At 48.7% G+C, this 25,081-nt stretch overlaps 1 protein-coding gene and 1 long non-coding RNA gene across 11 annotated transcripts in view; one reads left to right on the plus strand and one right to left on the minus strand.

Annotated features, from left to right (window-relative positions):
• The window catches only part of Hnf4a (hepatocyte nuclear factor 4, alpha), a 61,769-nt gene that overhangs the window by 4,582 nt on the left and 32,106 nt on the right, over positions 1-25,081 (plus strand). For 2 of the 6 annotated variants that reach the window (NM_001270931.1, NM_001270933.1), the window contains exon 2: positions 19,584-19,719. The exons of the other annotated variants lie outside the window; for them this stretch is intronic. In NM_001270931.1, the coding sequence (NP_001257860.1) occupies positions 19,680-19,719 (40 nt within the window). In that variant the 5' untranslated portion in view covers positions 19,584-19,679. The remainder of the gene's footprint in view (positions 1-19,583; positions 19,720-25,081) is intronic. 6 annotated transcript variants of the gene reach the window in all.
• LOC120101780 (uncharacterized) lies at positions 15,753-24,655 on the minus strand. Of its 5 annotated transcripts, XR_015684792.1 has the most exons (4): positions 24,141-24,356; positions 19,717-19,970; positions 18,865-18,956; positions 17,416-17,785 (listed from the first exon to the last, which is right to left on the minus strand). It is a non-coding gene; the product is annotated as an uncharacterized LOC120101780 (long non-coding RNA). The 5 variants fall into 5 exon arrangements; XR_015684790.1 differs by lacking the exons at positions 17,416-17,785; positions 19,717-19,970 and adding an exon at positions 15,753-15,971 and having other exon boundaries at positions 24,141-24,352; XR_015684788.1 differs by lacking the exon at positions 19,717-19,970 and having other exon boundaries at positions 17,422-17,785; positions 24,141-24,370.

Below are 25,081 nucleotides of genomic sequence, written 5' to 3' on the forward strand. Positions count from 1 at the left end.
TGTCTTTGGAGTTGTTCTGGGCAATCATGAGGATAAGCTGCTGTGGTGGCACACATTGTGTGCTAATCTGACTCCTGGCTTTGTTTATTTCCTGTCCCTGTTGACTTTGATTCTTACTTTGTCCCCTTGGTAGTAGTCATTTCTGCTGCTACTCTGATCTCTTTGAGGGCTAAATCTGTGTAGTCTGATTCTTTTTTTTTTTCTTGTATTTGCAAGATTTATACAAGAGCTTTCTATAGGGTAGGGGTCTATGTAGTCTTGGGGGAAGCTAATTGAATGGAAGAATCAATGGAAAGATGGATGGAGGGAGGGTGTATGGAGAGATGAATGGAGGGATGGATGGATTTATGGATGGATGATGGAGGGATGGAGGGATGGAGGGAGGTGAGGAGGGTGGGATGGAGGGAGGGGGCAGGGATAAGCAGTATAGCAGCCCCTGCCAGTGCTTAGGTCAGGACAGGTAAGGCGAGATGAGTCATTTAAGCCACTAGACAACAGTCCTCCATCATGGTTTCTAAGTGTCAAAATGAGCCCCATGTTTTCTTCATGGGATAAAGGCATCATCTTTTGACCATCAGGAGCAACCTTGGCTCAGAGGCCATTGTCAGACGCACTCTGCATAAGTGGCTTTCTCACTTAAAGCCATGCAAAGATGGGCTCTCGCCATCATCCCTCTGACTGACCCTTCCGGGATCTTGTGGGAGATCTCATCTTACTATGTAGCCCTAGTTGGCCTGGGCTCGATATGTAGACCAGGCTGGACTCCAACTCACAGAGACCCACTTGCTTCTGCCTCTGGAGTGCTGGGATCAAAGGTGTGCAACGCCACACTCGGTTTAGGTTTTTACTTTGTAGCCCAGGCTATCCTGGAACTCACTCTATAGCCCAGGTTGGCTTTAAACCTGCAGCAATTCTCCTGCTTCTGCCTAGTTAGGATGCTAACATGTGTGTGCCACCATGTCCAGTTGAGCTAATGAAGCAAGATAGGTTCAAACCATAGCATTTTGGGTGGCTTTGAAGAATGACAGACCCAAAGTTAAATAGAAGCACAGAAGCCAGCCAATGACGGGGTCATGTCCACTACCTATGGACGCTTTGACTCTTCCTTTCCAAAGTATAGCCTTTCCCACCACTCTCCCACCCCCCTCCACACATCTTTCCATCTTACCTCAAAGCCTCTGTGATTCAGGTTCACAAGCCTGGCTGCACGTGGGAAGCTTTTGTTTTCTGTTTTAAATGTGTGCGTGCGTGCGTGCGTGCGTGCGTGTGTGTGTGTGTGTGTGTGTGTCTGTGTGTGTGCATGAATGTGTGCATGTATATGTGCCTATGTGTGCTCCCACACATGCATATATGTGTGTATGTGTGTGTGTGTGTGTGCGCGCGCGCGCGCGCGCGCGCACGCATGCTCCGGCTGTACACTCGTACCACAGATCATTGTAGTGGTCAAGGGACAATCTTGGGTGTTAGTCACCTTGTTCGATGCAGGGTCTCTGTTATTCACCGCTGTTCGCACCAGGCAAGATGACCCAGAGCCTCTGGGGAGTCTTCTGTCTCTACCTCCTATTTCTCCCGTAAGCTGGAATTAGATACACGCTGCTACATATGGCTTCTCATGGGTTCTGGGCACTCAAACTCCAATCCTTACGCATTGAACATTAAATGCTTTATCCACTGAGCCATCTCTCCAGCCTAAGGGAGACTTTCTTAAGCTCTACACCTGGAAGATGAAGTCTATGCATCTGTCACTTTTTGTTGATGTCTGTATGTGACTTTAGGCATCCGGGTCAGCTGGGATTTGGAAGCTATTGCCTCACTTCCTCCCACAATAGCAAAGCGAGAAATGAGTTCCCAGAATGCCTCCTGCTTCCGCCGCGAAGCCTGCGCAGCCATCACTTCTCCGTGATCTCTTTCATTCCTGCCTTCAACAGCTAGTTAATGAGAAAGAGTGGGCCAGACACCCTGGCAGCCACTGGGAACACAGGAGGCAAAATGCGGCTTCAGAGCTTGGCTCGGTTTGCTGGGATGGTGGATGAGCCAACGGGGACCGAAGAGGGGGAAGTCTGATGTGGACAGAAAACTCTAGGAAGGAATACGGGGGCTCTTAGAGGAGAGGATCCGGGACCTCTTGTCCCTGGGAGAGCAGACTGATAACTTATCCAGACCGGAAAGGTTTAGTGGGAGTCATGGGGAGGGGAGGGAGAAGAGGAGAGAGGGTTCCAGCTTTGGGGACAGCCTATACAAAGGTCCAGAGCGTGGCTGCCTAGCGTGCTGACTTTCGCTTGGCGGCGATTGGCTGTATACCCTTTATGGAGAATGTCTTGGTTCAGTCTGCTCTGTGGCTGGTTTATCTAGTCTCCAGAAGCAACCTGAGGTATTGAAGTACAGACATTGGGCCTTCTGTGTTCTTTTCCCTGACTCAGACATTCCTGGTATGAGAATGGGCCTCCAACTAGGAGAGAGAAATGTTCCCCTTGGGCTGTAACGAGGGTGGAATGCAGTTTACCCACAGTGGATTTTTGTAATCGATTAATTACAAAGTTAATTTTAACATTAATTAATTGTGTGGTGCATGCTACACAAGTGCTCTACCACTGAGCCAAGGCCATCGCCTGTGTTGTTGCTGGAAGGGGCTACCTGGGTAGCCCTGGAAAGGGCCGTGTGCATCTCACACACTTCAGTAATTCCTGTAGATACAGAGAGTGCAGCTGTCACGTGCAAGGGACAGTGGGCCTGCTGTGTGTTAAACATCTTTTTATCTGCTGTGGAATAAACAGGGATGAAGGAGGGAGGGGTGACCGGTTCCAGGAGGCAAGCATTGGAAGGGCGTGTATGCTTGTAGTATACTGGTCTAGCCAGGCTTGGCTGTAATCTCCACGCTCAGGAGGATCAGAGTTGAGTTCAAAGCCAGCCCCTGAGACATAGTGAGTTCAAAGCCACCCTAGAATACTTGAGACTCTCCTAAAACACAAAACAAAGACTTCTACAGTGTCCCAATGAGGGCTCAAAATTCCCAAAGTGACCCTGTGAGGTAAGCGGTGTTGTTGCCCATTTTACAGATGAGGAAATAGAGGCACAGATTAATCAGGCCACTCAGCCAGAGTGACCAAAGGCATTCAGGCAGGCAGGCCCCAGGTTTGTGTTTTTACTGTCTGCACAGTATATAAAGCTTATAGAGCACAATGTGCTCTGAATAGAGGCCGGTAATCAAACGATTTTAAAGCCACAGAGCAGACTGTTCAAAAAGGTTCATGGCCATACTTTTCTAAGCAACGCTGCTTTCATGGTGTCCATGGGGAACAGGGCTGGTTGTATCAGGACATGGACAAACACTTTTAAATCTTTCTGAATTTGCTTTACATCGTGTTTGGAAGATTTATAACGGGCATATTAAGACATCAATAGAAAAACTCCTGGGAGGGCTGGCGAGAGGGCTCAGTAGGTGAGAGCGCTTGCTGCCAAGCCTGGTGACCTGAGTCCGACCCCACAAATCTGTAGGATGGAGAGAGAGAACTGACTCCAGCAAGTTGTCCTCTGACCTCCACACATACACAGGCGCACACAAAATAAACAGAAAGCTCCCAGGTAACTCACATTGGGGTCCCCTCCCGGCTGCTACCGCTTTTCCCCTCGGTTACCCTTTCTTGCTCTTCAGAAACAAAAAAAGAAAGGAAACTTCCCTTGTAAATTAGCACGTGTCCTGCTTAAAGGGGCGCATGCGCTGAAGTTGGAACTCTACGGCGAGGACTAGCAAGGCCTGAGTGAAAGGATGATGGATGATGTGCGAATTCAAGAAGCGTCCGTACTATTTAAAGATCTATATCCTCCTAGTCCTCCTCGTCCTCCTCCTCCTCTTCGTCCTCGTCCCCCTCCTTGTCGTCCTCCTCGTTCTCCTCATCCTCATCCTCCTCGTCCTCCTCATCCTCCTCCTCGTCCTCCTCATCCTCGTCCTCCTCCCCCTCCTTGTCCTCCTCCTAGTCTCCCCACCCCCACCCCCAGAGTCCTGTACACCAGGCTGACCTCGAACTCAGAGATCGCACCTGCCTCTGCCTCGCGAGTGCTGGGGTTAAAGGTGTCCACCACCTGCTGGGCCTATATTCTTTTTCAAAGATTAACATGTACCCTCAAAGAAAGAAAAATACCAAGGAAGTGTTTACATGTAGAGAAAGTACAGCCAATAGTCAGCTGAGTGAAGAACTATGGGAAGGACGGGTGCTGGACGGATGCTGGGTGGATGGAAGCTGGGTGCCGGAAGCTGGAGGCTGACTCTGGAGGAAGGAGGCGGCATCCAGCCCCCCATTCAGTCATGTCCCAGCTGCTTATCTCACGACTCCTTTGAGACTCCCTCCTGTTCTAAGCGCTTTGTAAAACTCCAGTCTTAACCACCCAGTGAGGTAGCCTCTGTAATGATATTATTTCTCAGGCAAGATAGCAAGGCTCAGAGAGGTTAAATCACTCACCCAAATCACACAGCCCCTGAATGACGGGATTTGAACTCCAACCCAGTATGTATGAAGGAGAGCAGAGCTGGCTGACCTTAACGATCAAGGCTACAGAATTCACGAACGCGCGCGCGCGCGCACACACACACACACACACACACACACACTCGTTCTCTCTCTCCTTTCTTTGTACTTGGAAGATACCTCTTTTTTTTTTAATCCCATCACCCCACTGTAACTGGTAAGATTTTCTTTATCACCCTCCGCTCCTCGTCCGGAGAATGGGGTGGGCGATGCTGGCTGTGTCCCATCTGATAGCTCTAAGGACAGAGGGAATTCTGTGATTCTCCAGAGTCTTTTGTGAACTGAAGAGGTGTTCTGTGTGGAAAGCATTGGTGTTACATAGGGGTTGACGCAGATGAAGCCCAGAAGGCCGTGGCTGGCACCTGACAGCTGCTGTGAATAACGGCCATACCAGTGAGTGTTCCTTCTGCTGAAGCCAGTGACGTTGCAGCTGGGTGGAGGTAGCCCACATTTGTAATCCTAGCTCCTGGGACAGTGAGGCAGGAAGATCACAAGCATGTGATTAGCCTGGGTGACAGGAACACCCTGACTCAAAACAACAACAACAACCACCACCACCACCACCACCACCACCACCACCACAAGCCCAAACAAAAATGTTACCCTGAGGGGTGGTTGTGCACTTCTGTAGTACCACCGTTCCCCACCAGGGGCGCAACAGGGAAGGAGAGGCGGAGTCTCTTGCTCTGATGGCGCTTGCCTGGTGGTGAAGGCTGGGGGCAAACAGCTCATGAGTATGCAATTTCACAGCCTTAGGAGAGAATGGGATTGATGGTGGTGGATGGAGGTGAGATGGTCTTAGATTTGGTGGTCAAGGAAGACCTCTGAATGGAGCTCATATGAGATATGATCCAAGTTATGAAAAAAGCTATGAAGAGCTGGGGCGGGGGGCGCGGACAGAGGAGAGGGGGAGAGGGGGATCCGACGGAGGAAGCAGCAAGAATGAGTACAGCCTAGGACGGGGGTGGGGTGCAGTCAGGGTGAGAGTTGGATGTAGGTAAGAAAGCCTGTGTGGCTGGAAAGAGCTTAGAGTCCCGAGGGGGGAAAAAGCCGGAGGGCAAGCCCAGATCTTGTGAGGTCTTTCAGATCGCAACAAATAACTGGGATTTATTATCCTTGTAACACCAAGCACTGACAGGATTAGGGAAGAACCTGTGTGCAGCCTGAGGTCCTAAGACTTCTCTAAGGCTGGTCTTTATCCCAAGGCCTTCTCACATCTGTTCCAACTCTCTCTCTCTCTCTCTCTCTCTCTCTCTCTCTCTCTCTCTCTCTCTTTCTTTTTTCTCATTCTTTAAAAAAATTCTTTGTTGTTGTTTTTAAATGTATTTAGAAACAAGTTCTGAAGTAGCCCAGGCTTGTGGCTGAAGCTGGTTTTGAACTCTGCTCTCCCCATCGACTTGTAAGCATGGGATTCTAGGTACACACAACCAAGCCTAGCTTTATTTATTTACTTTTGAGACAGAGTCTTGTGTAGTCCAGGATGCCCTTGAACTCCAGATCTTCCACCCTCAGCTAGAATTACAGGTACTCTCCACCCTTCCGGCCCCATTCTTATTTTTAGATGTCAGTGAGGTTTGAAACCGTGTGTACCACACACAGTAGGTGCTGCACAGACATTTGCACGCTGTATAAACAAAGATGGGGACAGTAGAGTCCGTGTACCGAGCAACTGGCTGGGTTCACGGTGTGGGAAGGAAGCCACTGCCCTAGGTAAACATGCCCCTCTTGGCCCAGACAGCTGCTATTTGACAAGTGTCTGTTGTAGGACTGGCCAAGGCTGGCCACCGCACTGCCAAGGCCCCAGGATTTCCCAGACAGGCTGCAGAGACAACCACACCTCAGGCAGGGCCTGGGTGAACCGCTCAAGAGATCTCTGAACAGACTGAGAAGGTAGAAGGACCCTAGGAGTAGTCAGAGGAAGGCCTGTGCTAGAAGAGCCTAAGAGACTGGACCCCTGCAGGGCTTAGCCCTGGGATTCAGTCCCAGAGTGGTGCCTCAGGCATCTGCCTTGTCTGAGGTTCGGTTTCCTGTCGTTTGAAGGACCGTGTGTGAGTTTATTTGACCCCTGCTTCATTCTGTAGCCCTGCTGTTTTGGAACTCAGTATGTAATTCACTGCAATCCTTCTGCCTCTGCCTCTAGAGTGCTGGGATTAAAGGCGTGCCCCACCACCACCCAGCTCACCTTAGTATTATCTTTAATTCCAGCACTAGGGGGAATCTGATGCCTCTGGCCTTGCTTGGCCTTGTGTGTGTGTGTGTGTGTGTGTGTGTGTGTGTGTGTGTGTGTGTGTGTGTGTGTGTTAAAAATAAAAAAAATAGTTAACTAAGGGAATAACATTATAACATCGTTTCCCCCTCCCTCTCTCCTTCCCTCCTTCCCTCCCTCTTTCCTTCCTTCCTGTTAACATTGCACTCTCAGCCAGTCAGGGTATGTCAGCGCCCAGGCTGGAATGACTCTGGTGGGACCTTGGAGGAACCTTTGAGGTCATCTGTCATCTGCCCTTTACCACGAGATCCCACTTAACAGAGAAGACCCTGCTGTCAGGCATGTGAAAAATGTCCCATTGCAGAAGCTTGGCCTTCGGGACCAGAAAACTCAGAGCCCCTTATACATGGTCATGTGTGGCCAGGCAGGGTGTAGAGTCCTGAGTGAGTTCATCCCTTCCCTCAGAGCTCCTGTCAAGCCAATGAAGCTCTCTGTCCTGGCTTTCCCTGGAGGTGCTCTCTTCTTAGATATGCTGCCACACACCTAAAACCTATTACTTTTTAAAAAAAAAAGATTTATTAATTAATTTCATGTATGTGAGTACACTGTCAATGTCTTCAGTAAACCAGAAGAGGGCATCAGATTCCATAACAGATGGTTGTGAGCCACCATGGGTTGCCAGGAATTGAACTCGGGACCTCTGGAAGAGCAGTCAATGCTCTTAACCACTGAGCCGTCTCTCTAATCCCCTAAAACCTGTTTTTATAAACTAGATTTATAGATGTTTCACTTTGGTTCCCCCCACTTATTTATTTATTCATTTATTTATTTACTGCGTGTTTGTTTTGAGACAAGGTCTCATGTAACCCACTGTGAACTGTGTAGCCAGGGATGACCTTGAACCCCTGATCCTTCTCTCTCCACCTTCCAAGTGCTAGCATGTGTGCTGAGTATAGTTGTGTGGTACTGTGAGCACTGATCAGGATCCAGGTCTGGTCTTTCCTGCCTCTTAGACAAGTAACTGAAAATCGGGGAGCACACAGATATGCAGAAGCAGCAAGATAACTTCATTAGAAGCAAAGGGATAGTGTAAGTTATCCCGGGACACCTGTGTCATGATTGACAGCGGGCTGCATGAGGGAAAACACTCAAGACCCCTGAGTGTTTATTGGTCCAGGCTTCCTTTATGGGGTTCGGGAGAAGGAGGAGCTTGTTCCTAACATGCACACTTGGGTGGTTCTCTATTCTGATTGATAGATTAGGTTATATAATCGCTTCTCTGCTTTGCATGTCCCTTCCCACAATGCACCTGGTTTTAAATCATATGCCACCCAGTTATTCAGAGACGAGATGGAGAGTGGAGGATTCACCATCAGAGATTAATATAGGGCAGTGTTTGCCTTCTTGCCATGTACCCAAACCCACCTCAGGTCAAATCAGCCCTTCTCCCCCCATGTGCTGGAAATACATGTGCACAGAAACTGTCTACATCTGAATGCTACCAGGGGTGGGGAAACATGCAGAGAGAGGAGTACACGTGGCCTGATACAGTTGGGGACCCACGGGTGTTCCAAGGTTGCTAGATGCACTTCTCAGAGAGGAGCTCGTGCGCACACAGTGCATACACGTGAAGAAAATGCCAAGAGGGGATATGTACAACTCCAAACCAAAGTGGGGGCCCACGCCAGTCTCTCTCCTATGCTGGCTGGCCTGGCTACCATCCCTGGGTTATGTCAGACTGAGTGGAATTCATGGCCTCATTCACATATGCTAGGTAAACCCTCCTCCCACTAAGCTACATTCCCAGCCCAGTTTTCCAGACATTTTAAACAGTACGGTTTTAAAAATGAAGTCATGTATTATGTCACACGCCTGTAATAACAGTAATTGGGAGGTGGAGTCAGGAGAACCAGGAATTCAAGGCCATCTTTGGGTATGTAGTGAGTCTGAGGCCAGCCTGGGCTATGGAAGACCCTGTCTCAAACAAGATTCTATTGGGTATGCACATTAAGTAGGTAGATCAAACATTTGACAAGTTGCTCTTTCTCTTCCTAAGTAGAAACTGTTTCATGCGTGGAGGAATGCCGGGAAGGTAATATTTAGTGAACAAGGATACAATATATCTGCCTCTCACTCTTAGCAAATCTGCTATGTGGCTGTGGGTTCCTTGAGTTTAGTTATGTTTGTTTTATTACTTTATCAATATTATTATTACTAGTGATGTGCGCATGTGTGTGTGTGTGTGTGTGTGTGTGTGTGTGTGTGTGTGTGTGTGGGCACACATGTGCCACAACACATGTGGATGTCCTGGAATAATTCTCAGGAGTTGAGTCTCTCCCATGAGCTCCAGGATTTTGGGCACGCGAGTGTTTTTAGCTGTTGAGTTCTCTTACTGGACCTATTCATGCCTGTTATAACCCAGGATCATGGACCTGATGCCCTATTCTGACCGCTATAGGTATCAGGCACACATCAGCGCACAGACATATATTCAGGTAGAACATTTCTACACATAAAATAATAAAAATTTACAGGGGCCAGAGAGACGGCTCCACATGCACATCCAGGTACCTGTAAAGGTCAAAGGGCAACTTGTGGGAATTGGTTTTCTCCCTCTACCACGTGGGTTGATTGGACTCAGATCGTCAGGCCTACCTGCAGCCAGCACCTTTACTCACTGAGCTGTCTTGCCACCTTGTGGTCATTGTTGGTGTTTTGTCTGCCTGTCTCTTTGAGACAGGTCTGTCTAGATAACCCAGGCTGGCCTTAAGCTTCCATTACCTCCCAAGTGCTGGAATGTAGACACTGCACCAAGTTTAACCTAAGAACTGTCGTTCAGCTGGCCCGCAGTCCTGAGGTGGGAAGTCTGTGGTGCAGACATCCCCTGAGGGCCTTTCAGGTGTCTTATCTTCATGACCCCATCAAAGGCTAACTCCCGGCGGCCCTTCCTCCAAAGTATCTTTAACATAGTTATCTGGTGATTGGGTTTCCAATACCTGGACACCTGGGGACATGTTCAAGCCCTTGAAGACGTCATTATACTTTTTGTCATGCGGATGAACAGTTGTTCTAACCTTAGTCTTAGAGCAGGCTATGTCCTATTAACTGGTTTATGATGCCACATATTGTTTTCAAATATGGGGAGATCGCCAGCCTTAGGTTCCTATTGCTCCAACAGAGCACTGTGATCAAAGCAACCTGAGGAGGAAAGGGTTTATTTCATCATATAACACACAGATCACACTCCATCACTGAAGGAAGTCGGGGCAGGAACTAAAGGAGGGACCTGGAGACAGGAGCTGAGACAGGAGCCAATGGGGGGGGGGTACAGTATACTCACTGCCTAGCCCGCCATGGCTTGCTCAACCTGCTTCTTCCTACACCACTTAGGCAACTGCCCGTGTGGTGGGACCAACCACACTGAGCTGGGCCCTCCCATGGGAACCATTCATCAAAGCCCTCCCCCACAAGTTTGCTGACAAGCAACAGAGGAATTCTCTCAACTAAAACTCCCTCCTCCCAGCCATGACTAGGTTTGTGCCAAGTTGACAAAAATCAACCAACATGCCATTCTAGGCTCAGTAACCATATTTTAAAAATACTTTTAAAAGGGGCTGAATGAGGTTAGGCATGGGAGTAGGTGTTTCTAATCCCAGCACTTGGGAGCTGGAGGCAGGAGGATTGGGAGTGGATTATTAGTCAGGAGTCTCTAGCAGAGCGGAACTGACAGGAGAAAAAAATATATGTATAATTGTTTAAATCAGTTTCCATAGAAATAATAATACCCGAGGGACCGAGACCCTGCGAGTTGCTCTGTCCTAGAGGTGGGGTGCCTACACAGTGGCTGTCTCACACCAAGGAGGCCCAGAATCCCGTAGTTGCTCAGACCCTAAGGCTGGAAGCCTCCAACGGACCCAATTTAGTGCCGAACCCTGAAGGGTTCCCGGAGAGCAGCTGATCCTTAGTCGTGACGAGTGTGTGGAAATGCTGATTTTGGTGTCCTTGAAGGGATCAGCGATTTCAACCACGAGGAAAGTAAATTCGGCGAGAGGGAAGGCTGAGAGAGCTGGAGGCCAAGCAAGCAAAGGTTCTTTTATCTGGAATACTCCTAGAAGGTGCACCCCCATGTGAGATGGGGTTCTCCACATCATTTACGACAACAGAACAATTCCTCTACTGAGGTTCCCTTCTCAAGTGGACATTCATCCGACCACCGCCCAAAGGTCAAAGTCATTCTTAGCCATACAGACAATTTGAAGATAGCCTGGGCTACAGGGAACAATACACACACACACACACACACACACACACACACACACACACACACACACACACACACACGATATGAAAGTAGAAAGGGAGTAGTCAAGAAGGAAAGGTGTAGTGGGAAAAGGAGTGGGGCAGGAAGGATAAAGGAGGGAGAGTGGACGTGGCCAAATTATTTTATGGACATGTTTGAGAAACACCATACCGCTTTCCACAGAGGTGACACGACTTTATATTCCCAACATTAGAGCCCAGGGATGTTCTTGTCTCTACGTCCTCATAAACTCTCTCTAGCCAAGGCTGGCCTGGAACGCAAGACAGTCATCTTGTCAGATCTTCTCAAGCGATGGGATTGCAGGCAGAGAGCACCACACAAGACTCTGGTTTAGTCATTTCACACTATTTGATGACCGAGGCTATGTTCTTCTTGTCATTTGCACCCCCACTTTTTTTGAGACCTGTTTTTACAATGTAGTTCTGGCTGTCCTGGAACTCACTATGTAGACCATGCTGGCTTCAAACTCACTGAGATCCCCTTGCCTCTGCCTCCCGGTTGCTGGGATTAAAGGTATACACCATCTATGCCCCTCTTGGGTTGGGTTTTGAGGCAGACTATTGCTATATAAGCCCAGACTGGTATTGAACTTTCGAGCCTCCTGCCTCTGCCTACTGAGTTCTGGGACTGTAGGCATGCAGCACCTGGCTCTCTTACTGTTGGTGATATTGTTTTCCCCTAATGCCTGGTGATGATAGTATTTCTATGGTTACAGGGGTCATCCAATCATTTCCTTTGAAGAAGTGCCTATTCCAGCTCAAGTGAAGTAGTTTGTTTTCTGGTGTTGGGCTGCCTGTATTCTTACTAGCTAGATGACTTACAAGTATTTCCCTCCCAGCTGTGGACTGCCTTTCCACGATGTTGATAGTATCCTTCCAATGTGGGTTCTTTGGGAGTCATGGAACCTTTCTCAGCCCAACCCAGGGATCTAGGGTGCTAGACGATCCTGGCTGCCAAAGCTGTCCTGAGCCAGTGGCGTCTGGGCTCACTGTCTCAGAAGAACAAAAAGTGCAGGCCAGGAGAGAATAGAAGGACCATACATCTGTGGAGGAAAGGGGAAAGAGCTCCTAGAGCCAGGAACACCTTTATGCCTCCTTGCCTGGTGGTCTTTCATGGATCTCATGGTGGGAACTGAATGCAGACTGAGGTCATCTTTATTAGGACTGCTCATTTCTAGTGCATCATGGTCTGAAACTGTGAGGAATCCACATGTACCACAAAGCTCTCTTGACTCAATTAGGGAGCTCCCTGTGTTCTAGAATGATCTTGAACCTCTGGTCTTTCTTCTTCTGCCTTCCAAATGCTGGCAACCTTATGTCCAGCTGGTCAACCTCATTATTTTTTTTAAAAATTATTTATTTTATTTATATGAGTACACCTTAGCTGTCTTCAGACACACCAGAAGAGGGCATCAGATCCCATTATGATGGTTGTGAGGCACCATGTAGTTGCCGGGAATTAAACTCAGGACCTCTGGAAGAGCAGTCTAGTACTTTTTAAAAAATATTTATTTATTTATTTATGTATACATCATACAGCTTTCTGTCTGCATGTGTGCCTGCAGGCCAAAAGATGACCCCAGATCTCATTATAGATGGTTGTGAGCCACCATGTGGTTGCTGGGAATTGAACTCAGGACCTCTGGAAGAGCAGTCAGTGCTCTTAACCACTGAGCCATCTCTCCAGCCCCAGTCTAGTACTCTTAACCAGAGGTCATCTCTCCAGCCCATCAACTTCAGTCTTTTACATACGGAGACCCAGTTTCCCCACTGTGCTGGAGTTTGGTTGTATTTCATTTGAGATATTTGCTCCCTGGGAAAATCTGCTTCACCCTGGGAGCTTCTGGAATCCACAACCCATCTTCCTTGACATCATGATTCCCAGGCTGGTGTTGGAGGCCCCCAGTGACAAGCAGCTAATAATCTGGATCCATCAGGATTGCTCCTCGTAGGATAGTCATAGCACGTAGCAAGGTCTTTATTCTGGGCCCAGATTTTTGTTCCATCTATTATTTCTGGCTTGCTCTTTGGGGTCATAGGAATCAGCAAATTCTTTTTGTTGTTGCTGCTGTTGTTGTTTTGGTTTTTGTTGGTTTGCTCTTGGTTTTGCTTTGTTTTGTTTTTTCAAGACAAGGCTTCTCTTTGTAGCGTTGGCTGTCCTAGCTAGCCTCGAACCTCAGAAATCCTCCTGCTTTTGCCTCTCGAGTGCTAGGATGCAAGGCGTGTTCACTGTTAACCACTGCTGAACTAACAGCGAATTCTTATTTCCCAGGAAATGTCTCGTTTTGCATTTCTGGAATAAGCCTCGGGACTTTTCCTATGCTAGGCAATCTGTCTGATGTGCCTCAGACCCGTTTTGGCCCCAAACCTAGCTGCGTGCAGTGCACCTGCACGGCAGGTGTGGACGAAGGCTTATCACGTTTGCTCCACAGAGCACTCTATAAAGAGGCCCTATTGTCGAGCCCTATCTCGTACCAGAAGCAAATAAGATCTGAAGAGCTCGTTACTCGCCCAGGAGCAGACAGTTCAAAGGCCACAGCCCCAGCACTCAGCTGAACTGCCTCTCTCTCTGCTGCCGATAGCACCCAGCCTGGGTCTCTCCGCTCCTTCAGTCCCTATCCAAAGGGCACCGCTTTTGCAGCCTGTTCTGTCCTAAGTGTCCCTCCTAGGATTAGAGCCCAATGCTTGTGTCCATATGTGGTCACTTCAGGACAGGGCACAGGGGAGGGGGCGTTGCTGGCTCTTCTGACCTGAGCCCTGGGTTCTCGTGAGTGACACCTGACGTAGAGCTGGAGTCTCCAAATAAACCCAAGGGCTGTGTTACATCACCTGCCATCAATACAGGAAGGACATGTAACTCTGCCCGTCTGCACCATCCCTGGGATATATGTCTAACCTGAGGAAAGGATCACACTCTTAGTCAAACACATTTGGGTCACGGTTGTGTTTTGTTTCTTTAAATCCATCTCATGTAACCCATGCCTGCTGCTTAGCCTGGCTTTGAACTCCTGACCCTCTTGCCTCAGCTACCCTGGGACTGGGATCACAAGTGCGTGCCACTGTGGCCAGATGGTGTTTGGATCTTTATAGGGGCTTTGTTTTTGCAGCTGACATCTTTGTGGCACTCAGTGTGCGAGACACAGCTCTAGTCCTAAAGGAGCACCAACCATCCCCACCATAGCCCAATAGCATACACACCGTTTGCAAGTAAGAAAACAGACACCGGGCTGGGGGTGCCGTGTGGTGGTAGCGCAAGCATATGCATCAAACCCCCAAAGTTAAGACCTAGTGTGTGTTTGTTCAGCCTTGACCTGGTGCTGGCTCCACACTTCTATTACATGGTGGTAGGTGACCCCTGCCCCCTTTTTAACAATGAGGAAACAGGCCAAGAGCTCAGAGGCCTTGAAAAGCATGTAATCTAAGTCAACATGTAGCAAAATGGTTTATTTCATTTTGATTATTTTTTATTACTTTCTAATTAGGAAATGATATTCTATTTGATAAGAATAACATTTCCTTTGAAAATAAATCTAGGAACTGGAGATGTAGCCCGGTCAGTAAGGTGCTTGCCTAGCATGTTCCAGCACCCCATTTCCCGCACCCCATAAAAACTGGACTAATGGCACATTCCTATAGTTCCATCGAAAACAGGAGGGATCAAAAAATCATGGTCATTCTCAGCTGCGTAGTAAGTTTGAGCCGAGCTCAAATATGAGAAAAAAAATTTTTAAAGACTAAAAAATAAATCTAAGTAAAAATAAAATGACCTGGTGGGAGAGAAATTGTATGTAGGTAGCAATTAGAGGTGGTCTTCAGATATGATCAAAGCAATAGAGATCTTGGGAAAACCTGGGATGCTTTTGGAGGTCTAGCCCATAAAACACCCTCAATCCTGGTTCCATTAGCGGGGTCTAGGTCTCTTACAGTGCATGTCCCTCCTTGGTCAGCAGAGGGCGCTCCTCACCATGGTGACTACGCATCCTTGATTCTATAAAGTACCTAGTCTCAAGGCTTGGGACTGGGGCTGGCACAGCCTGCTTCTCCTCACATCTCACTGGCGGAGACAAGCGTCACAGTCACATCCAGAGAACTATGAAGCTACCCCCTGAAAGGAAAGTAGACCAATGTGAATAGCCCCGGATAGACTAGGAGCAGACTGATCCAGAGAGGTGGGTTGTACCAGGGCCCTTGGATTTGCCTGTCCTTATCCACCAATGTTCTGCACGTGGCCTTCGAGCTTCTGTTCCTAGGGAAGGGAGAAGATGAGCCTGATAGCCTCTCTCAGGATAGATACCTCAGGACTGTTAAGGGTGCCATTTCTTCTAGGCTCTGAAGGGAGTTGGGCTGGGGCTAGGATTTGTTTTGAAGGGACATGGGAGCAAGGAGCGAGGGTAGGTATCTAGAAAGGGGAGGAAGAGAAGGGGAGGAGCCACAGCCGAGAGCTTTGTGGAGCAGGACGCTTCAATCCTCAGGAGGCTGCTGGAGGAACTTTCCTCCTCAAAATTGTAAGAAAGATTTTTATCTGTAAGGTAAATAAATAGTTTATTAATTTATTCACCAGTATGTGCACGCACATGTGCGGCCACGTGGCCCCAGTTTGCATGTGGAGGTCAGAGAACATCAGGAAACGATTTCTCTCCTTCCACCATGTGGGTCCTGGGGATTGCATTCAGGTCATCTGGCAGAGAGGCAAGCACATTTACCTGACGACCTCACTGTCAGACACCGACAGTTTCTCCTCAAAGGCCTCTTCAGCACGCTACCAAATTCCCATTAGTTGCCTCTTCTTTGTTTCGTTCGAACCTATTCAAGGTTTGGGGTATACTAGAGGAATACAGCCAGCGAGCATCTCCACAACGGGGGCTGGAGAAATGTAGATTAGCCACAAGGAGCCCAACACACGGCCATTTCAAGTTCACATTCTAGGAAGACATGACAGAGACAGAGAATGCAAATGAGGAAGGCACAGAACTCAGATGCTGTGGGGAGAGCGGCCAGTCTGGAGCTGAAGATCCACCCTCACTCCAGGGCGTGGCAGTGATAGTTAACCGAAAGGGGACGTGCAAAGGCACTGAGACAGGAAGGAGAAAGAAAGGAAGGAAATGAGGTTGGAGATGTAGGGATGCAGCAATAACATCTCTGTGCCTGGAGTCTTATGAGCTTTATAAATGGTACTTAATGGTATTCTCTTCCGTATGTATGTCTGTATGTGTATGTATATATGTATATATATATGTGTGTGTGTATGTACGTATATAATATGTATGTGTGTATATATATGTATGTGTGTATATATGTATGTATATGTGTATGTATGTATGTGTATGTATGTACATGTGTGTATGTATACATGTATGTGTGTATATATGTATGTGTGTATGTATGTATGTGTATGTATGTACATGTGTGTATGTATACATGTATGTATGTGTATATATGTATGTGTGTATGTGTGTATGTATACATGTATGTATGTGTATATATGTATGTATGTGTATATATGTACATATATGTGCATGTATGTGTGTGCATATGTGTATGTATGTGTTTGTATGTATATATGTGTATATGTGTATGTATGTATGTATATATGTGTATATGTGTGTATGTGTGTGTATGTATGTGTGTGTATGTATATGTGTATGTGTGTATGTATGTATTGGGAAGGGTGTTCTACAGTGATCACGTGGAGGTCAAAGGCAGGAGTCACTTCTCTCCTTCCACCATGTGGGTCCTGGGGATTGAATTCAGGTCATCAGGCTGAGAGGCAAGGACACTATAGAAGTTTAACAATGGAAGAGATCGGAGGCAAGGTATGTTTGCGCATGATCACAGCCCAGCTTTGGATGAAGAGCAGATGGCCCAGAAGCCAGAGTGGGCAAGGAAGAGTTGTGCACAGATTTCTGCTGGCTTCCAGCAAACATGGTGATTGTGCCCAAGTTGGCTGTAGTGGAGTAGGGGGAATTCTAGCTACTGTCATCGATAGTGTAAACTGAGTTTTTTGATGAAGATGAAGGTGGATATCACATGTAGTGGTGGTGATGATAAGAACTTAGGAAGGGAACAAGCCATCCTACTGGACAAAGCTTCCACTGTGTTCAACACGAGCCTAGTTAACAGAGCTGACCTTCGCTCACATCTCCATGCTAACTTTTCTTTATTTTTGTTTAACTATTAGCACGCATGTGTGCGTGTGTATATGTGAGTGTGGAGTGTGCATATGTGAATGAGTGAGTTTGTGCCATGTGTGTGTAGGACCCATGAAGGCCAGAAGAGGGCATCAAATGCCCTGGAACTGGAGGTACTGTTGTGAGCTACCCCATTGGTGCTGGAAGCCCAACCAGGGTCCTCTGCAAGTAAGCACTGTTAACCACTGAGCCTACAGCTCCCATATCAACTTTTATGATGAGGGAGTGGTATTTAATGTTATGAATACCATTCTAAATGACCATGAACGCAAATAGAGGCTTCCGTTTGATGCCAGCACAAAGCCTCTGGGAACTTCCTCAAAGCTGCCCGCACACTGGCTCCGGGAGTTGGAACCCGAACTTTCAAGGAAGTTGGAAATGCAGAATAGATTTTTTTTTTTAAATCTTGCATTCTGGTTGGTGCAGTGGGCTGTGACTGGATTACAGTGGCGGCCGGCCCCCTGGAATGTTTGCGATAGTCTCTGAACGCCAGTTCCCATAATGGCCGCTAGGAGGAGCCCTCGAAGACCAAATCTCAATGCTGGATGCTGTCAGGGGAAGGAAGATTTGCAGAGCTGGTTTCCGTTTGCCCTGCTACAATGGGGGACAGGGATAGGCCAGAAGAGGATATCAGGACGCTGAGCTCTGTTCGGTGGCCACGCTTCTCTGCGTAGCTCCTTTGGCCCTTTTCCTCTGGCTCTCGGCCCCGCCAAGGACATTGGCTGACCTGGGGGGGGTGGGACCACGGGTTTACGCAGGATTGCGAAGGCTCAGATCCAAGGTGCAAAAATACAGTCTGTCAAGTGACTCAGCAGCCAGCAACCCCCTGCCCGTCCCTCACAAAGTAATGCACGCATTAAGCTTTTCCTAACAACTCCTCGCTGGGGTGTAAAATTGTCTCCTCCTCGAGAGGGCCACGCTATCCAAAGCCCGGGACACCAGACCACCAAGTGTTGTCATCTCTCTCAGCTTCCTTGTTCTGGGCAGTTGCTCACTATTTAAAATATACTTCCCTTTTTGATTAACTTCCCTCGCTGCCTGTTATGCCAGGCTGAGAATGAAGTTGCCAGACACAGCCTCAACTCTCAGTTACATTTGGACTTGGGATAAACCACACCCTTCCTTAACCTTTTTTTAAGTAAAACGATTGTGAGTGTGAAGGTGTGTAGGTGGTCACAGGCTCCTGTGGAGGTCAGAGACAACTTTGCCGGGGTAGGTTCCTAAGTCACCAGAGTCAGGCTAGGGCACAGATGCCTTTACGTGCTGAGCCATCCCTTTTATTTTTTTTTTTTTTAAGTATGAGTGTGGTTCATGCATTATTAGGGATATACTTATGTTACAAAGTATCTGAGGTGGACGTCTGAAGTTACAATTTCAGCGGATGTTTTTATGTTCATTGCTAACTACAGTCCTGCAAGGGAAGGCTCTCTCCCACTGTCTTCCTTGCTCTGCCTCCAGCCTCCAAGTCACAATGCTGACAAAGCCAAATGCTTGGATGAGTGGGTTCCTTCAGCTTTTCACTCCTTTATTCAGCCAACCACTTACTTTACGCACCAGTGGGGTCCCTCAAAAACCACGGCAGACAGGCAGTCCAAAGGAGGAGGCAGTGGCCATGACAGATACTTACATACTCTGATAAATACAGTGTGTGCAAAGCTCTGGGGATTGGGAAGAGACAGAGGAGGAGGCCTCAAGCTCATCCAGGTCATCAAGATTCTCCTGGAGAAAGAAAACCAACATGAGACATGGCTCATGACCCACGGCTCTGTCAGAGAGCAGGGCTGGGCCGAGAGGTTCCTGAGGTGGCTGAGGAGGGAGTATGCAGATAGCCATCCACACTCACTGGGTGTCTGTTCACCACCAGACCCCTGAGTGATGCCGGGGTGGCTTTACTGTACTCATATGTGGGGAAACTGAGGCCTGGGATGGGAAGTGCCTGAGCTGGGCTAGGCTGGGAAGGGAAAGTAGAGCTTTAAGCTCCAGTCTGACAGACTCAGAAGAGAGCTTTGAACTCTTCTAGAAAAGCTACTTTGCTGATGACCAGGGCCCCAAAAGGAGAGCAAAAAACCTGGGGCTCAAGAGGGCAACGGAACTCTCTCTACAAATGTAGCTGGCTCCCAGCTTAGCAGGAGAACATGAAGAGACAGCAAGAGGTCTTAGCAGGTCCCCAAGTGCAGCCTTTGCTCCTCTCCTGCCTATCTAGGTTGGGCCTTCAGGCCCCTTGTTGAGGCCTGTGGCTTATTACTCCCATGGGTCCTGGAAAGGTCTTTGGTCTCCATGGTGACCACCTCCCAATGTCCCTGAAATCTCATTGTGACCAGTATTAAGGGATTAACTCTCCGGCAGCCCTCACAGGGTCTTGGGTGCCTGAGTGGCAGCAGGAAGTGGTTCAAGGATGAAGAAGTTGCCCCCCGTGCGTGACCCCATTGGACCAGGAGGAGGATGTCGGACAGGGGCCAGGGTTTCCTGCAGGACCCACCAGGTATGCTCTTGAGTTCAGATCTGTCCAGAAGGAAGCCTAGGGTGGTAGAAGAGAGACCAAGGACTCAGGGAGAAGCTTAGAATTCAGGGTGTGTGGAGATCTTTAGTCCCAGTCTCCATCCCAGCCCAGAAGGACAAGGGTTCTGATGGGTGGAGGACATTTGATCAAAATACGGTCCAGATCCCCGAAGACTCTTCAGGAGTACTGCAAGGCTGATCAGCCGTCTTATCTTCATTTTGCAGTTGGGGAAACTGAGGCAGAGAAAGGCAAGTGAGCTGCTTAAAGTCAGTAAACTGAAGCAGGTGAAGAATTCAGAGGAGGGAATCTCAACGTGATCTAATCGTTAAAGAGAAGCAAAACCTGCTGACACTTCTGTCTTGTCCACTCTGTCCTCAGGAGCTGGAAGCAGCCTGTCTCACTGACCCTGCTTTCTCCCCTCCTCACTGCTTTCTCTCTGGACCTTCTGAGCCCTATAGACACTCACCCTGAGTCTGGCAGAGAATTCTAGACAGTCTCCACAGGGACAGAGGGCTTGGCCACAGAGCCCTGACTATGCCCCTCGGGCGATAGTTAGTCTCTGGGTCCCAGTTTTGATGCCTTACTCACTCTTTAGCCTCTCTGAGGATTTCAGACCCAAAATGTCCTGGCAATCCAGCAACTACGAGGGAAATTTAAACCCCAGGGGCTGGGGACACAGTTGGTAGAGTGCTTGCTTGCCTACCGTGCGTGAAGCTCCATGTTCTGTATCCGGCACTGAATAAATACACAACAGCACACATCTGTAATCCTAGTATTTAGAAGGCATAGGCAGGAGGACCAGAAGTTCAAGGCCATTCTCCACTAGTTAGTGAGGTTAGGGCCAGCCTAAGCCACACGTATAAAACCCTACCAAAAAATAAAAATCTGAGACTTGACTCCCTGAGAAACCAAGGCTTCTAGGCTGAGCTTGCCCTTCCTTAGCCAAGGCTTGCCCTAATGGTGTCAGATAACCTACTGACCACCACAGAGAGTGAGAAAAACAGAGTGCAGGACAGTGCAGGAAGCTGCATGATAACACAGGAGTGCACAGGACCTGGACATACGTGCAAGGCTCCCGGAAGGCTTGGAAGGGAAAAAAAAAAGTCAGAAATGGCCTCAGATGGTGCGGAAGCTGGGAGCGGTGGTGGACAGCGTCAGGGGAAGCAAGTCTCAGGGGATGGTGCCTTCTTAAAGTTTTAGTTTGAAACACAGCAACATAGCTAGGATTTAAGATGAAAGGCTGAAACAAACGTGGTAAAATAGTAAATAATAATAATAATAATAATAATAATAATAATAATAATAACTATTATTATTATTAACCCACACACAATTCCATAGCGACAGGTGTGCAGTGAAGATTGCAACACACGTCCTAGGAATTAGTTCCAGGTCATTTCATCCTTGACCTGGAAGCCAATATGCTGTTGCCAATATTAACAGCAAATAGCCATCAGTGCTGTCCACAAACTGGAGACAGAGCCAGGTGTGGTGCAAACATCACCCATGAGTCAGCATTCTGACTTTGAGAGGAAGTTATCACTGACCCACCTAACAGATGGGGAAACTGAGCCTCGCCAATGGTTTGACTTGTACATAGTCAAACCTGGACCTACACCAACATATCCCCAACCTTCTCTGGCCCCACAGAGGTTCAGAATTATGGCCATCCGTCAGATTTCTCTGGAAGTTTCCAACACCTAGAACTGTGCCTCCCATTCCAAGATTTTTGTTTTGAGATAGAGTGTGGCCACATAAGCCAAGGCTGGCCTTCCTCTCATCAGGATAGCCCAGGTTGGCCTGGGATTCCCAATTCTCTTGCTGTGGTTACAGATGTGTGCTACCTTGCCTGCCTGGCTGTCCAACCCCAAGATTTGCCTGTTGGTTTGTGACGGGGCTTGGGAGTCACTTTTTATCTCTTTTTTTTCCCTGTGTGGAACTAGGGGATGTCCAGAGCCCATTACGTTCTAGGCAAGCATTGTGCCACCAGCCGTACTCCGGAACAAGCTCTTTAAAAGCTAGGATGTAAAAACCCTTTACAGTCTCAAGTGGTTCCATTTTGCATTACCCAGAATGAACCTTCTGCTCGGTTTCCCATAGACCAAAGAGGAAAATGGCTTTCCCAAGGACCACACACAGCTAAAAGCAAAGCTGGGATGAGCTATCCAATGGTTTACATGTAACGTTTGCTCCACTAAGAAACTGTATCCCTTTTGGATAGAGCAGGCTCCGGGGCTTTGGAACAAGGGCTGGACTTCCACCCCCTGCACCATCCCCCATCTCAGCTTTCTGGACTGGAGTATTTGTGCAATGTGTGCCCTGTGCAACTATACACAGTGTTTCTGGTCTGTCTCTGACCTCCCAAATCCTGATGACATCGGACAAATCCCTGGGGCCCCTCCGAACAGGAGTCAAGGGGATTAAGGATGATTTCTGAATAGCAGGTTCATTCCTCATTCCCAAAACCAGAACTTGGGAAGACAGGAACTCCCCATCACCCCCCTCAGGTCCCACACAGGCCAAGGTCACCCTCACAGAACACAAACAGGACAGTGGCAATGTCAGCTCAGATGTCATAAGCCACCTGGCCGTAGGCAAACAGACCTCAGGAAACACCACCCACGGGACCCAAATCCTGGCTTCTACCCTGATCATTCCCCAGACCATCCGCTCACCAAACCTCCCTAAGTCTTCCCTGTCAGAACCTCCCACAATACACTGCTGTCTGCCCAGAACTGCTTCTGTACCCTTGTACTAGCTTCCTCTCTTGAGCATTTACCATGTCTGGAAAGTTTTGTACAGATGAGGAATACAGGTTCTGGAGTTAGGTTGGATTTTAGGAGTATTTCCTATCAACCTCTCTGGGGAAGCCGTCTTAACAAACTGCTCATGAAAACACCCAGCATCAGAGCCATGTGAGAATTTCCTGACACAGATGACCATGCATGACCTTTGTCTCTGGCGCTATTCATCCTCGTGGGAGAAATCAGAACTTAGGCATTTTCTCAACTTATAGGGAAGAAACTGAAACCGAAGGGCCCAGACAGTCTGGGAAGGACTCTGACTTCTGCGTGTCTCTAACGGACTGATGCTTCCAGAGATAGGACATAGCCAAGGCTAGGAAGGCTAGGAGGTACCCTACCTCATGTCCCTGCTGCTGGGACCACTGAGAGGCCTACAGGACACTGATGACGTCCCCTAACTTGGGCCTCTGGTGACTCTCAGAGATCTGTTCAGCAGAGGAAAAGACTTGTCCCTGGATGTCCTTTAACATTTCAGTCAGGCCCAGAGATACCTGTCATCTCTGTCCCAGGAAGCCCAGACTATCTAGTATAGCCTATTCTTGGACAGGCTACATCCCCTCCTCTGCCTCTATCTCCCACTTGCTGGTCTAGGCCAGCACTTTCCCAGCTTGAAAATGAACTATTAAGATCTCACCTAAGAAGGCATCCTGTGACCCCTCCTCTGCGGGCTCCTGGGAACCCCAGGACCCGGCTTCAAAAGCCTCCACTTGCATCTCCCCTAAGATTCCCTGGCTTGGACATTGGAGCTACGAGCCCCTACTTTCACATCCCCCTACGGGATGTTCCCAGCTACCTTTATCTCCCTGTGGTAACAGAGCAAATATACTCAGGCCCTGGAGCAGGGCACATGCAGACTGTTGACTCTTGAGCAAAGTCTCCCCTCCGGAGGGCGCAGCACAGGCTGCTGGACATGTGTGGAGAGGCCAATGGCCTCTTGCATAACCCAGGAGGCCTCCTGCCCACCCGGGGCCTTTTCAGGGTTAGGGGTGAGACAAATCGCAAACTCATGCCCAGTTAATTTTTTAAAGCAAGACCAACAGGCTCAGCAATGATTAGCAGGCAGGTAAGTTCATCGTAATCACACTGAGGACAGGAGGGAGGAAGAGGCTACTGGAGGCCCCAGGGATGGGGCCCAGTTATCAGTTAACCACATAAATGTTTCCGTCTAAAACCACTGGTCTTCAGCCCCCAGCCCCCTCATCTTCCTCTCTAAGATACTGTGGTCAATGAACAAGCCAGTGGCCAACAGCCATTGAGTGAAGCAACATACAGCCACCCACAGTCTGTGGAATAGAAAAGCAACGGAGTCCCCCTTTATTAAGACAGAATTCACACTGCCACCACTAATTAGCTTGAAGGCAAGTCCCTTCTCCCCTCTGGGCTTGGTGAGAGGCCTCAGGTCTTCGACCCAACTCCCAGCCTGCAGTAAGTACCCTTCACTTGAGGGATTCAGGGTCTCCATCTGCCCTAGGGGGTAGCTTAGGAAGATGCCTTTTCCAGTCTGAAGTTCCAGGAGGTCCAGATGGGACTTAGCCATGGTAGGACAGAGACAGCACAGGAGTTCAAAAAGGAACAGAAAGGACCAGAGAGGGTACCCACCTGGTTTCAGTTGGCAACAATAAGTATCAGGTTCCAGCTTCAGGAAGAGGTGGTCCTCTCAGATAAGAATGGGGGTCCCTGGGTCGGGAGGCCCATGGGAGATGCAGGATGGCCTGGTAGGTCCCAGGCACCCAGGACTCTTACCCTCGGGTCTTGGGAGCTGCCAAAGGAAACGGCAAAGCCAGGCTAGTCTGAGGCCAGGTGGCTGCTTGGACTGGAGTTTGGTCAGCAGTTGGGGACCTATATTGTGAGATAGTTAGGACTTTGTCCACAAACTGGAATTTGAAATTTCAAAGGGGCGAAGCTGAAGGCCCTACCCCAGAGTAGACATGGCTCTTGGCTCCTTGCCCCCACGACTTTTGTTCTTTGTCTTGATAAGTGCAGGTTTCCCCTGCACTGCACCCTGGGTGGTAGGTGGGGGAGGAAGAAGAGGAGACAGAGACGAGGGGAGCTCTGAGGGGAGAAGCCGAGGCGCCAGGTGGCCCCAGGTGGCTGGATGTCTGCAGAATGCCTCCAGACCTGCATGCACGTGGCCAGATACGGGGCTGAGGCTACTCAGGGTCATGGCAACACCCCTGCTGTACGGAGATAGGGAAACCAGCTGGAGCCAGACCCAACCTCCAGGGTTCTGTAGTTTTTCCACTGACCCCAGGCATGAGGCAACACAGAGGGGAAGACCCTCGATCCCATAGTCAACCTTGGTCCAAAGGGCTGACTCTTCTGTTATGTGATTCATGGCCTTCAGGCAAATGTACTTTACGTCACTGAGTCTCCATTTGGTCTTATAAAGTGAGGACATGCTGGGCCTCAGGAAAAAAAATTGAGAAGAGTGATGGGCTCTTATCGCGAAGTCCAAAACATGCTCCCATAGCAAAATGCTATTACTGCAGTTTGACTGAGGGGCTGAGGACGCAGCTTAGTCAGTACAGGGCATAGCTAGC

This window comes from Rattus norvegicus, chromosome 3 (genome assembly GCF_021556685.1).
Source record: "Rattus norvegicus strain SHRSP/BbbUtx chromosome 3, alternate assembly SHRSP_T2T, whole genome shotgun sequence".
Classification (NCBI taxonomy): domain Eukaryota; kingdom Metazoa; phylum Chordata; class Mammalia; order Rodentia; family Muridae; genus Rattus; species Rattus norvegicus.